This window comes from Malaya genurostris, chromosome 1, assembly GCF_030247185.1.
Source record: "Malaya genurostris strain Urasoe2022 chromosome 1, Malgen_1.1, whole genome shotgun sequence".
Taxonomy (NCBI): domain Eukaryota; kingdom Metazoa; phylum Arthropoda; class Insecta; order Diptera; family Culicidae; genus Malaya; species Malaya genurostris.
In genome coordinates this window covers 64,073,142-64,087,549 of record NC_080570.1, presented here as the reverse complement: position 1 = coordinate 64,087,549, position 14,408 = coordinate 64,073,142, and the positions used below count along the sequence as shown (strand labels likewise).

At 37.4% G+C, this 14,408-nt stretch overlaps 3 protein-coding genes across 6 annotated transcripts in view; all 3 read right to left on the bottom strand.

Moving 5' to 3' along the window:
- Positions 1-279: 279 nt before the first annotated feature.
- On the bottom strand, positions 280-2,746 carry LOC131440285 (uncharacterized). Its single transcript, XM_058611414.1, has 3 exons — positions 2,479-2,746; positions 1,535-1,760; positions 280-1,466 (listed from the first exon to the last, which is right to left on the bottom strand). The coding sequence occupies exons 1-3, from the start codon at positions 2,498-2,500 to the stop codon at positions 1,217-1,219; spliced, it is 498 nt and encodes a 165-aa protein (XP_058467397.1). The 5' UTR covers positions 2,501-2,746; the 3' UTR covers positions 280-1,216.
- Positions 2,747-4,072: 1,326 nt separating this feature from the next.
- LOC131426054 (uncharacterized) lies at positions 4,073-8,197 on the bottom strand. Its single transcript, XM_058588477.1, has one exon. The coding sequence runs from the start codon at positions 8,195-8,197 to the stop codon at positions 4,073-4,075; it is 4,125 nt and encodes a 1,374-aa protein (XP_058444460.1).
- Positions 8,198-10,394: 2,197 nt separating this feature from the next.
- LOC131440283 (protein tramtrack, alpha isoform-like) overlaps positions 10,395-14,408 on the bottom strand; it is a 29,612-nt gene continuing 25,598 nt past the window's right edge. For all 4 annotated transcript variants that reach the window (XM_058611411.1, XM_058611409.1, XM_058611412.1 and 1 more), the window contains one exon: positions 10,395-11,427. In XM_058611411.1, coding sequence (XP_058467394.1) covers positions 11,253-11,427 — 175 coding nt within the window. In that variant the 3' untranslated portion in view covers positions 10,395-11,252. The remainder of the gene's footprint in view (positions 11,428-14,408) is intronic.

Below are 14,408 nucleotides of genomic sequence, written 5' to 3'. Positions count from 1 at the left end.
CGTTCACAGTTCACGCAGTACTCGTTTAGTGTGGGAAATATTACGGAAAAATTGATTTCGTACACCGTTCGCAGTGTGAGTTTCACTTCAAACAAGAGCAATTGCATAAGCATGCAAGTGCAGGTCGGTTGCATTGAAGCAAAATACACCAAAAAGTGAACAACGACGGAGAAAATTCTACAAAATAACAATAAGTATTATTCAAATGAAATGTGCAAATCAGACGTGAAAATCATCAGTTATGTATTTCATTCGAAACCATTTATTTGACTATATATACTACAAGTATTCTTACTGTCTATGTTTAAGTATGTATTTTATTTTAAAACTTAGTATTTTACATCCTTTTCGAGAATTGTGCAGAAAATTTAAGTAAATATAAAAATATATAAGATAATTAAATCAATACATATGTTGAAAGTTATTATTGCACATATCATTGATGTAACCTGCTAACAACATAATTTGAATGGCAAGCTTTACTCACCCTCGCCTGTTTTTATGCAATATTGACAAAATCTTTGAATATTCTAACTTAAATTTTGGCTTAGCAGTAAAAAACATATTTGCGCACATGATCGGATTATACAATCTTTATTTAATTCTACCGCATCTGCTGCGTTCATCAGCCTTAACTAAGTTTTTTTCATGTCTCAAAAGAAAATACTGCTGAAAGGTAGAGTCTACTAGCCGTAATGTTCAGGTACACTATCCAAGTCTCGCGGAACACGCCTGAAGATGGGTTTGTATTGATGGAAATAGCAAATTACCACCTTTATTGAAATTTGTTATATGTTGATCATTTTCCAGATGTTGATTCGAATCATTCCAAACTTTTTGAGTGAAATTTATTCTAAGCCAGATGTCTATAATTTGTGAAGGTCTGTACATAAATGGTATGATCGTAAATATTTGTTTTTGTGATAAATAATTCCCATTTCAGTATTCTCAAAAATAAAACTACTTTAACTACTTACTGTATCGATTCAATTTTAACACCCGAAACCACAAAAAGAATATCTATGTATACCAGAAAACTACTTTTTTGAATTACTGTTCCATCCGTTGTACGTGTTCTTTGAAACGCCACCTGAGTGATTTGTTTCATCAATAGTTTTCGAAACCGATGCACCGGTATCATTCCTTCTAGAGTATTCATAGGTGCAAGCAGTGAATTCAAAAGCTATAATACTGTATTACGCGGTCTAGTTTAGTTTTAAACAAGTTTTGGTTTCAGCTCGGGTAGCTTATAGTTGGCGAAATGATAAGGCGGTTCCGTAGGACTTTCCGAACGACTACGATTCTGTACCAGTAACGGCTGCTGACACGTCGTGCTCTGTGAAGTACTGTTGTTGGAGAAACTTATCGAATTCGATATCTGACTGCCACCGGCTATAACATACGGTACAATAGCCGTTCGGCCACGTTTCCGGCGAGGTAGGATCCCTTTCCGAGCCATGTAGAATCTGTGGATTAAAAAAAATGAATCACCAACGACACGTAAATAATAGTAGCATTGGGTATCGATCAGTACCTAATAGTGGAGATCGGAATGTTGAACATATCGCTAACAGTTTGAAAAGTTTCTCCGCGTGAGACACATTCGGCCGCCTGACGCAAGGTAGCTTCCGATCGCCGAACACGTCGGCATGCAGTTACACTGTCCAGTTGTTGCTGGACATTCCCGGACAGGGATAGATTTCCACTGTTGCTGCCGATGCTGTTGTCGTATTCGCATGTCACATTAGCCATTGCAAATCCTATTGATGAAATTGAGTTAAAATGGATTTTGATAATAGTCAGAGTGTTACATTGTTTCTTGATGTCCCTAAAGAAATGTGGTTTAGGTTATATTAGTCTATGTAACTAACTAAGCATCTATTATCCGAAAGGTCAACTATGAATGGGATATGCGCATTGTTTTGCATCAGTAAGCTAATTTTCTTCTTAACAAAAACTGATAGAAAATCTACTGGTTAGTGAAGCCATGTGACTCGGACGGAAACTTTACGTAATTTACTGTATGTGTGTGCGATCCTGTTTATAGAGTTTAAACATTAATCGAATATTTCAATCTTTCTTTTTGAGTTTATTGATAAGGAAGGAAGTGCCTAAATGAAACCAAAGTGTTTAATACTTTATTTAGATAGAACAAATCTAAAACAATCACTTTTAATTCAACATACTTTCGCAAATCACAATGTTTTTATCAATATTAAATCAAAGAATGGTTTAAAAACTGCCACAGATATTTTAGAGTATATTAAATTCTTTTCAGAAAAACCGTCTTTACTGAATGTTAAAACTTTCTTGAATATGCTTCGTAACTCACTTTTTGAAGCATTGCAGTAAAATTTTAACATTGGTTTCCATTATGTAGTCAAGTAGGCATCATTCATTTGTTGTTTGATTGAAAAAAATATACACAGCAAATTCCAATACCGAAATATTGACAATCGAAAATATTTCATTAATTACCTTTTGTAATAAGGTTAATCATATCCCACAAACTAAAAATCGATTCTTGAGCTCGGCATAATAAAATACTGCATAAGGTCGACAAGACGAGATTTTATCGATTGACCCGGAATCCGAATGTTATTTGCCGATATTTATTAAAATAATATTCTAATGTTTGTTTGCGAATGTTCGCGATATCTAATCGATCGAAAATAAAACGACATTAATTCTTCGTTAAACAAGCGTGAGACAAACTATAACAGTGAGGATTTATTTTCTTATTAAAAACGGAAGTGAGTTGTTACTGGTAACAATGAATTCATTTGATTTTTTTCTTGACTGTAGAATTATCTTGTAGATGACGACAAAATTCGCCACGTAGACGAGGAACAGTTCACATATTACGATCCGTAAACACGCTCCCGACCTTGAGGCGCTAGCCTCAATTTCTTGGCAAAACCACTAGCTTGTGTATGGGTCGCTGGTACTCCGTTTGGCCTTTGCTGAGAGTGACATTGCGAACGATGCCATTTCGATCGGGATGGACTGCTATAACTCTGGCGAGCTCCCAATACGCTGGAGGAGTGTTGTCATTTTTAACTATAACCAAATCACCAATCTTCAAGTTTGCTTGCACACCTCTCCATTTACTTCTTGGTTGAAGTGTCGCTAGAAACTCGCCTTTCCATCGATCCCAAAATTCTTCGACATATCGACAAAGCCTTTGATAACGATCAAGACGATTTTCAGTTATATTCAATACGGAAGGTTCAGGTATTAGATTCAGGGCCTGACCAATGGTGAAATGCCCAGGAGTTAATGCTTCACAAGCATCAACCGATGTTGATAGGGCGCAAAGCGGACGTGAATTAAGGCATGCTTCGATTTGAGCCAGAATAGTTGATAAAGCTTCGTACGTGAATATCTCATTTCCAAGGACGACTCGAAGATGTTTCTTCATACTTTTTACAGCTGCTTCCCACAGCCCTCCCATGTGAGGTGCATTGGGTGTGATAAATGTCCATTTGATTCCTAAGTTGTTGAGATACTGGCTAACACTAGCGTCAAAACTCTCAGATTTCAAACTCTCACGAAGTTGCCGATCTGCACCAACAAAATTAGTACCGTTGTCAGAATATGTTTGACATGGCACACCACGACGAGCACAAAAACGCTTCAAGGCACAAATAAATGCATTTGTTGAGAGCTCCGTAACAGCCTCTAAATGGATAGCTTTAGAAGCTAAACATATGAAAACTGCAATATAACCTTTAATAGTTTTAGACGACCTCAAGGAGCTGGCACGAAGAATAAGTGGCCCGGCGTAGTCAATTCCAACATGTTGAAATGCTCTTCCTTCACACGTTCGGACCGAGGGCAAGCTTCCCATGAGTTGTTTAGCTGTTTTAGCTTTCCACCGAATACATTTAACGCAATTATTAACTACAGTAGTAACTGCTGCGTGACAGCCCAAAATCCAAAATCGTTGATTAAGGGATGCGATTAACAATGTAGGGCCTGCGTGAAGATTTTGCACATGTAAATATGAAATCAACAAATGTGTATATCGGTGGGACTTGGGTAAAATTATTGGATGACGCCTATCGTAAGATTATTGCGAATTCTGCAACCGTCCCAGAACTCGGGCTATGCCGTTGCCATCTAAAAATGGGTTAATTGATTTTAGTTGCTTGTCTAAGGGTTCCAATCCCTTATGTATACGATCGAGGTCACCATTGAATTGGTCATGTTGTGCACAACGTATTAACTGGGTGTCCGCTTCCTGAATTTCTACCAACTTCAAATTTCCATTTGATACAGACAATCCTGTCAGCTTCGCTGACGCATTATTCTTGAATCGATTTATCCAAGCCAGGACTCGCTTTATGAACAGCAAAGATGAAGAACGATTCAGAAGGTACTTTTCTACGTTGAAGTTCGACACCTTTAGGGTGGTTGTTGATGAACAAATGACTGTACTATCTTGTTTACATACATTGAACGCTGTAATAACGGATTCTTGATTCCACATTTCATTTTTGTTGTACAAAACTGTTGGGCCGGTCCACCACAGCACATGATCAATTAGATCTGCGGGAAGTAGGCCACGCGAAGCACAATCCGCCGGATTATCTGCAGATGGTATGTGATTCCACGAGCTACGAGGTAACAGATCCAATATCATTGATGTTCGGTTGGCGATGTATGTTTTCCATTTCCTAGGATGGGATGACAACCACTCGAGTACGATCATAGAATCAGTCCAGGCATAAACACGAATCTCCAGATGATCGAAAGCCTCAAGTATTCGTTTTAAAAGCTCAGTTAATAAAACTGCTGCATTTAGTTCTAATCTCGGCAATGATACTTGCCGAATTGGGGCAACCTTAGTTTTGCTTGCTATTAGTGACACGTTTACTATTCCGTTGCTATCAATCGATCTAGCATAAACAACTGCTGCGTACGCAACCTCCGACGCATCAGCAAAACCGTGTAGCTCAATTCGACCATCACGGTTTGCTATCCACCGTGGAATATGTATGCCTTCAATCAGATGGAGGGTAGATTTAATTCTATTCCATTCGTCGTCAATGGCTACTGGTAGAGGATCGTCCCATGACAAGTCAGTGAGCCATAGTGATTGGAATAATATTTTGATTCGAACGATGACGGGTGATATCCATCCTAGAGGATCAAATAATCGGGCTGAGTCCGATAACAACTTACGCTTGGTATTTTGGTTATGGATGTTTAGTTTTAAACGGTAACTAAATGAATCGTCCAATGGAGACCAATGAATACCCAGTGCTTTAACATATTCTGTTTCTGGTGACAATTTAAGAGGTATGGACTGTTCTGGAATTGTATTCGGTTGTGAAATGTTTGATGACCATTTCCGGAGGTTGAAACCTGCAGCCGATGTGATTTTAATGATTTCATTTTGTAACCTAATCGCCTCCTCGAGTGTATTAGCCCCTGACAAAAGGTCATCAACATAGAAGTTTTTCCTTATTCTCTCTGACGCGATGGGCGATTCATTCTGACTGTCTTTAGCTGCTTGTCGTAATGATTCCATAGCAAGGTACGCAGCACAGGAAGTCCCGTAGGTGACGGTTAATAGTCGATAATGCTCGATTGGTTGAGTTGGATCGAATCTCCATACGATTCGCTGGAAATCAGTATCGTCTTTATGTACGTTCACTTGACGATACATTTTTTCTGCATCTGCGGTGAATGCGACGGCATAACTCCGAAACCGAGTGAGTACGACAAAAAGTTCTTCGTTTACGTTAGGTCCGACCAGCAGCTTCTCATTTAGGGAAACACCCGTTGAGGTCCTACATGAGCCGTCGAAAACAACGCGTAGTTTAGATGTGGAGCTATCCTCCTTTAAAACGGCATGATGGGGGAGATAGTATCGTTTGTCTGGCGCGATATTGATTTCATCTGTCGGTACACGTTCCATATGACCGAGCCTCAGGTATTCGGTCATAAATTCACTATATAGGTTTTTGAAGTTTGGATCCGAACTAAACCTTCTCTCCATTGCCTTCAAGCGTTGAATTGCCGCTGACAATGACTCTCCAAGCGTTAATGAAGAATCATTCATTGGTAAGCGAACTGTAAACCTTCCTGCATCATCACGTTGATGTGTTGATTGAAATATTTCGACAGCCTTTTTTTCTTCCACAGTGAGATGCTTAGGTTTCACGATTTCTTCGATCTCCCAAAACTGACGTATAGTGCGGTCAACATCGATGTCGGTGTAAAGATTCATGACAGCAGTACTGCATTGAATAGTAAACGAATTACCGATTTGACCGGCAACCAACCAGCCGAACAGTGAGTTTACCGCTACTGGCATTCCGAAATCATCTTTAACCTTTCCTTCGTCTAGAATTGAAAGAAACACATCAACGCCAAGAATAAGATCGATCTTACTTGGTGTATCATATCCAGGATCAGCTAACGGCAATGATTCCAAGCACTTCAAACTGGTAGTATCGATTTTCTGCTGTGGTAAATTACGAGTGAGCTTGTTCAATACGTAAGCTCTTGTGTTGATAATAGGGTTGAAGTTGAAACGCGAAGAGATTTCTAAGTTCACCACACCTCTTGTGGTCTCCGATGCACAGTTAGTAACGCCAGTGATTAAAATGTTGCCATTGGCTCGATGTAATCCAAGACGTGTAACACAACTTACTGTAATTAACGAAGCTTGCGAACCGCAATCGATCATGGCGCGCATCTCGTAGTATTTATCCTTTCCTTTAATTCGTACAATAGCTGTGGGTAATGTTCCTACAACATACTTTGGACTATTGGTTTTAAGACTGGTCGAGTATGAGTGCATTTGCTGAATATTATTATCTTCTGTTTTTATTTCCATCAGGGACTTTTCACTTTGATTGGATGTTGCGTTTGATTCCATTTGACACAGTAGTGTGTGGTGCCTTTGTTTACAGTCCGGATTTCGACACACTGACTTTGATTGACACGTTTTTGCAAAATGATTCGATCTTAAACAATTGAAGCACAATTTTGCCTTTTGAACTAAATCTCGTCGTTCTTGAACACTTGCTTCCTTGAAGTTATTGCACTGATAAATTGTGTGATCCTCAGTACACATCGGGCATGGAACATTTTGAACCACTGTTAAGCTTCGAACTTCCTTCTTTGGAATCTGACTTACCCGCTCGTCTTTCCATATATCACGCTTCATGTAATCAATACTCTTTGTACCAAAAGCAGCGCAAGTCTCCAATGCATCACATTTTCGCTTGAGGAACCGCAACAATTCGTTGAACGTCGGATAATCATTGTCTACAATGTGCTGAGCCCACTGGGATCGCAGGCTATCGTCAAGTTTCTTGAGTAATAGATGGATGAGCCAAGGGTCTCGTGTTTCGTATTGTTCCCCCATTGCGTGTAACTGGCGTATTACCTCGTCTGATGTAGATACGAGTCTTCGAAGGTTAGCAAGGGTTGGAGTTTTGATCAAAGGTTGATCGCAGAATTCTTGCACAAGTGACGATACGGCGAATTTAGGCTTGTCGTAGTTTTCAACTAGAGTATCCCAAACTTGCTTGTAATTTGCATCAGTAATAGCGTAGTTACTTACAAGGCTCTTCGCTTCACCTTCCAAGTGTGTAATTAAAATTTGCAGTTTTAGCGCGTTTGTAAGATTTTTACGGTCGACACTGGTGGAAAACAAATCTTTGAATGAAGCCCATTGCTTCCTATCACCTCTAAATATCGGTAGAGTATATGACGGCAATTGAGTATCCATTGGTTCGGTTGCGTTTCCTCGGAGCTGGACAGCTAACTCCTCTATGGACGTTGAAGCTGCAGCTTGTCTGGTGAGCAAAGCTGTTTGCGTTTCAAGAAGTACACGGATTGCTTGTTTTAAATCATTACCGGGATCAGCAATTGTTACGTCACTGGCTGCGTCATCTCTTCCCGTCGTCAATAATGCATTGTACAAATTTTTTGTTGCATAAAATAGCCTTTCGAAATCTGTCCTAATATTCAAAGCCGATGACAAATCGTCTGGCAATGATGCTTCTTCGATTTCTGTTTGGATCCTTTCGAAATGTTCCTCCAGGTCTGATAATTTCCGAAGCCGATCATGAATTTCAAACCCGGGTGGTTCCTGTTCACAAAGTTGTTTCGCGCTAGCGTGTTCTCTTCGAAGCCTCTCGAAAGTGATGTTTCTTTTATTTAACAGTACATCCATGATGACGGTTCTTTAGTATCCGGATCAGAAGGACCAATGTTTGTTTGCGAATGTTCGCGATATCTAATCGATCGAAAATAAAACGACATTAATTCTTCGTTAAACAAGCGTGAGACAAACTATAACAGTGAGGATTTATTTTCTTATTAAAAACGGAAGTGAGTTGTTACTGGTAACAATGAATTCATTTGATTTTTTTCTTGACTGTAGAATTATCTTGTAGATGACGACAAAATTCGCCACGTAGACGAGGAACAGTTCACATATTACGATCCGTAAACATCTAATATCTTGGTAATTTGCATATTTTTTGTGATGTGGCATAATAATTTTCCGAATTTGTCCAAAAATAACAAATTTACCAAAATTGCTTTTGGTGCCGAGATTCGGCGAGAACTTGTCATTCCATGTCATTTGTCGATTTTGCAATTTGGACAACTTAGATTCAACTGAAAAATCTTATGATTCCATACATTTATACTTAATTGTATTGTGAATCAATTTCCGTTACCGAAATTACAGAGTGAAAAGTTTAATAAATTTTAATTCGTTATTTGAAGCGGCTCACTCTTTGAAACTTTGCTCAATACTATTACAGTAGGCCTTGTTACTTAATGACCATACATACAAAATCACTTCGAAAATACAGGACTCTAATTTCGGCATCCGGGAGTAGTGACTAAAACTTTACATTGGAAGTCACATTGGCTTCTCAGAAAAAGACTAGGACGATTTTCAAAAACTTTGATTTAAATTAAAGTTAACGACCTGGTCTCAAAACTATTTTAAACTGTAGTTCTTGTAAGCAGATGCCCTTTCTTGCTTTTGTTTGAGAGCCAAAAGCCAAAAAAAACGTATTCTGAGCAATTCGACAGTAATATATACGCTTATAGGAAAGGCATCATTACACCACTACGTGGATTATTTTTTTTTTTCGAATATGATACAAAACTCGATAAATGTCAATTTTTTTCAATGCGAATAGGTTCATACATCTATCAACTCTATCGAAACGTTGATATAATTTGTGCTGTGGAAATTCCACGTGATTATATGAGAATTTTTTGAATATTTTGATTTTAAGTGACACAAAATCGCTTCAACTAATCAAGAGGCTTAAAGAATCAGTATAGCGACACCGTAAATATATTCCTGGATCAGGGTGTCACTATAAAAGTCATTACCCTCGAAAATAAAACTATCGAAAAATATAACCTATATATGCACGGCCGAAAGCAAAAATCGGATAAGTGCAACTTAGTTTGAAAAACCCGTTTAAGTATTTTTGAAGGCAAACATCGGATAAAAACATTGAGAGCAAAAACCGGACATGGATTTTACAACGCAAGAATCGTTTAAAAACATCTTTTTTGCAAAAATCGGACAGAAAAACTTTAAATGCTAGCACCGGACAAAAAGTTAGCCGGTTCTTTCAAAACCAATGCATTTATTTTAATGCATTTATTCTTGTAGAAAGATATTTTAAAACGATTATTGCATTTCATAATCCGTGTCCGGTTTTTCACACTCAATTTTGTTATGCGATACTTAAACGTGGTTTTCAAAGTATTGTGCACTTATCCGATTTTTGCATTTAGCCGTTCGAATTAGCCGAAATAGCAATATAACAAAAAAAAAAAAGAATCGGCAAGATGGACCGTAGTCGATAATAGCCGTTCTTCAAAAAAAAATATGTTCAATGTTATAAATTTGTTAAAATGGCGTTAATGACAATTCGAAAATTTTAACACACTTCACGTTGTAATTCCGGAACTGGAAGTCGGATCCCAATAAAATACGATAGCATAAGACCATAAGGCATTTAATTTGAATATAAGTTTGTGAAAAAAGATTCAGCCGTCTTGAGAAAAATTAGTAAACTAAACCGTCGAAAATGATATCTAAGTTGCAATCATGCTGCTTAAACGTAATGTTTCGCAACTTCATAGAATTACAGTGTCAATATTTTTAATATATTGCTGTATAAGAATAGGTAGTGAATTAAATGATAATAACATAACCCGCCTAAAACAAACCGATGTACTTACCTTGTCTAGATGTTCGATCTTAGCTCTATCATAAACAGAGTAAACCTCAAACAACCGACAATTGTGTGAATTTGTACGAAATTAACCTACCTTCAGCCAACACAACAGTATGGAGTAATGTCAAACAATGTACTGAATTAAACAGTGAGTTTATTTGGATGAAATCACTTTATTGACTTTCACGTATTTGGTGATGATGAAACGACACTAGATTGGTTCAAATAAAATAATTAAATAAAACCTCTTGCTTAATTACACTCTTTTTAAGGTTTCATATTCATAAGTACCTACTACAATAGAAAATATTGGTGCGAGAGGGAAACTAACACTAAGGTATAAAAATTATTCTATGATCACTTAAATACTAACAAAATGGTACATTGCAACCGAGCGTGACTAAAGCTGCTAAACTAGAATCGTATAAAGCCCTTGGGAAAATGTTAGTGATGTTGGGTTTCAACATTTGACTAGAAATAGATCTACTAACCTAAATGAAAGTACGCCAATCGATCGACTGAATGAGTTTAGTGCTACCCAAGAAGTACTGCAGGAACACACACTGAAAGTCATTGACATATATGCCCGAGATCCGAGATTGTTCTAGCTCTAATGCACAGAAAAATTTCAGATGGGGTACTAGGAATATATAATCAATGATGTCAAGTGCCCTGTTCGAAAATTATCAGACCTAAAATTAGGAGATTTTGGTGGCTATTTATTAATATGCTTTCGAAACATAAAAATAATCTTAAAACTACCGAACTAGACTTTGCTTTGAACCGTTTCTTAGGAAAGTATTCCTTTTTCACACACACTTTATGGTACGTCTTAGCTACTAAAACTGAAAATATATATATTTTTAAGGTCTCTCTTTAGCCATATACTCTGACTGATCTTTTTTCTTGTTCTTCTCCCGTTTATAATTGTAGAAAAACGATTATATATATGGTATCTTTTTCCGTTTATTTTTTTTTTGTAAAATCGCACTACGGCGCTAAAAACTACCACTACGGTATTGGCTCGTCGCTGAGGTGCTGTGCCTGCTCAGTCAGTTCTTTGATGATGCGTTTCTTTTCGGCGGCTTCCTTCAGCTGCCGAGGCATCGGATAGGCGGACTTGATGTCCCAACGCTTCATCCAGTTACGAAGCGTCTTGCGAGGAACTTTGTGGATTTGTGAGGCTCTATACGGAGGGGGAAAAACAGAACGCAAAATAAACAAATAGTAAAACGCAATAGAAAATATATGTACTTGAAAAAAGACTAAATAAGCTAAATTTTACAAAGAAAATAGTAAAAAGTGATACGAATAGAATCACACAATCATAGAGACCTGATATATTCTTATTTGAAGACTTGTAGGTTCCCAAATGTGCGTTTCCCCGAAGGAATCTTCGAGAACTATCTATAAAACAACCAAGAACTTATTCATTACACCGACCGAAATTATTAAATGTATCGAAATTACTGCAACAAAAGGTAAATATTTCTTCGATTGCCAATAATCGCAACATCAATCGGTCGAAGATGCTATTTACAATCTTAGAAAAACAGCCATTATTGAAAAATGAAAAGACAGTTTTCTTTTACTAAATAAATCTTCGTCAAATAAGCATTATTCTGTTCATAACAAAGTACTAAATGAACTGATAATAATTTTATGAATTTCCGCTCAACGACAGTGGAGAAAACTATTTTTGCCGTTTTCAACAATGGTGATTTTACTAGGATTGTCTCTTAAGCGGCCCATACACTTTCAGAATAAAAAATTGTCTTCATGTCAGTTTCATCAGTTTTTTCCATGGAGGCACATTCCAAAAACCCGGACGTTTCGCCGGATGGACTCTTCAGTCACTTCGGTTAATCGTTCAGTTCACGAGGAACTGTCCGGAAAACTGAACGTGTATGGGCTGCTTTAGAGCACCAATCAATTTGCTGACTAAAACCTATAAAGTATGAAACAAAACGAAAAAATTAAATTTCTTACATTAGTGTTACTGACGGCATGTTTTGGCATCTATTTAGTATATCACATTTTATATCAGATCGGGCTTGTTTTAGTCATAATATGACATATTTCTTCGGTCCATAAGCTCTATCAGAAGCAACGTACAAGAGATGGTTTCAATGCTGCAAAAGTGATGTTTTTGTTGGACCGTAGAGAAAAATTGAAGGCGCTTATTCGCAGGCATTAGTAGACGAAGATGACACGTAATTTCAAAAACTTAGCAGAGGCATTAAATGTGTCACAATGTTTGCTATCTATTGTGAGCTGGTGAAACCGATTGAAACGCTCAATACTCAACGCTACAAACACCTAATGAGCAATTCCATTAAAACGATCAAAATATGACACCAATCAGTGGAAAGTGATACTCCTTCATGACAATGCTCCGTATCTCATTTCGAAACCGGTCTGGGAGTAGATAGAGACGTTCGGATGGGAAGTGTTATCGCAAGAAGTTTATTCACCAGACCTAGGCCTTCTGATTATAATCTACTTTTGTCAATGGTGAGCAGCACATCGCTAACTTATTTAAAACGAGTTAAATCGGTCTTCGAATCAAAAGAGGTATACTATTTTTGACGAGACATCCACAAAAATACAGAAAGATGAACAATGTATAGTCAGTAATTACTATAATAAAAGTTTTTAAATAAACAATCCTTAAAATTTTCCTTCTCAAACAAGCGCTGATTTTTCGCTTTAATGGCTGAGGCCAATGTGTTTTAGGGCGTTTTAGAGGGCTATTTTCACGCTTCAAATCTGATTTTCTCAGAAACGGGGCGAATATAAAAAAACCCAACTGGCAATCTATTAGAAAATTAGTTTAGATTATTCTGTGAAAATTTCAGAATGATTCATTGACTTTAGCGGAAGTGTTTTTTTCTGAAGGATAGCTGATAGCATAGCTGAAAACGCCGTCTTTCAACTTGTTCATTGAATATCTCGCCTTCAAAAGCATGGATCAAAAATCCATCCTGACAATGTTTAGATAATTTAATTTAGATGCGATTAGTGCATAAAAACATAAATGTTGTCGTGATAAAAATTAAGTGAATGTTATTTTTGTAAAGGTAAGTCCATTTCTATGGCGGTACCATTTTTTTCTGCTCTTGTATCCTGGTAACGTAACGAAACATGAAAGAGAAATAAAATCGGCTCAGCAAGGCTTTAAAACAAGCGGTAGCTTTATTGGATTTTATGTGATGTAGTCAAACTTGTAACCAAAAATATCAAAACTTTCTTGGCCACTCGGCCACATCGAGAGTTATTTTGCACATTTGCGAGAGAGCATTGAGGGAAATGTAATACGCAGAGCGAGCCACGTGGTTATACGCGACCTACTGGCCTCTGCCCTTAAGATAAAAAAAATCGTTTGTCGGTTACGTAACTTATACCATTATGTCTCTAGAGCCGCAAATGACAGCCAATCGATCTTAGAACTTGATTCACAAGCTAAGAATAGCTTTCAAACGAGCTTCAACTAGTTAAAATCAGTTCAGCCATCTCCGAGAAAATTGTGTAGATCGAGTGTCCTTGAATTTGATAGAACATTCCTGGTATGCGTGGTACATTTACTTTCTTTATAGAACACTTATAGTCAGGCTTTGTAGGGGCTGGGGTCCACTAGGAGATTGATAGTACCTATTAGCTTTCTCCGGACAGCACCAGCCTAGATTTTTTTCCGGCGGAAAAAAATGAACCAAGAATAGATCCACTGGGTTCCTGCTTCCATGTCGTAAAAGGCGACAATTGCAGGAGTTTATTTTTCCTTTCAGTTATCACATATTTTTAATGTTTCATTCCTGATTACTCTATTTCACTAAATTATCTCTGCATTCAACCTATAAGTTTTATTTGGAATGTTTTCTTCTTCCATTTTATTTATTGTCTTTCAGGATTATAAATTGAATGATAAAAATCAACTATTGCGCAAATCCGTTGATAATACAAAGTTAAAAACAGAGATAACATATATCGGTATATTTAATACATAGTAAAAAAACACTTGATATTAATATTTTTTTCAGTTTCCTCGAAAAAGAGCTGTGAATCAAGACTTCCCGGGACTTCAATATAGGATATTGTTTAAACGTTCACTCGGGAAGTCAGTAAGTTTAGTGGTGCATCCGAGCATTTTGAAACCGGAACATACTGAGT

What these genes read in the sequence shown, in the direction of transcription:
- LOC131440285 (XM_058611414.1), bottom strand. Translation starts at nt 2,500, where the DNA reads ATGATTAACCTTATTACAAAAG. An exon ending in GATTAACCTTATTACAAAAG is followed by an intron (nt 1,761 to 2,478) that starts GTAATTAATGAA and finishes TTTCATCAATAG; the next exon opens with GATTTGCAATGGCTAATGTG. An exon ending in ATTCCGATCTCCACTATTAG is followed by an intron (nt 1,467 to 1,534) that starts GTACTGATCGAT and finishes TTTAATCCACAG; the next exon opens with ATTCTACATGGCTCGGAAAG.
- LOC131426054 (XM_058588477.1), bottom strand. Translation starts at nt 8,197, where the DNA reads ATGGATGTACTGTTAAATAAAAGAAACATCACTTTCGAGAGGCTTCGA.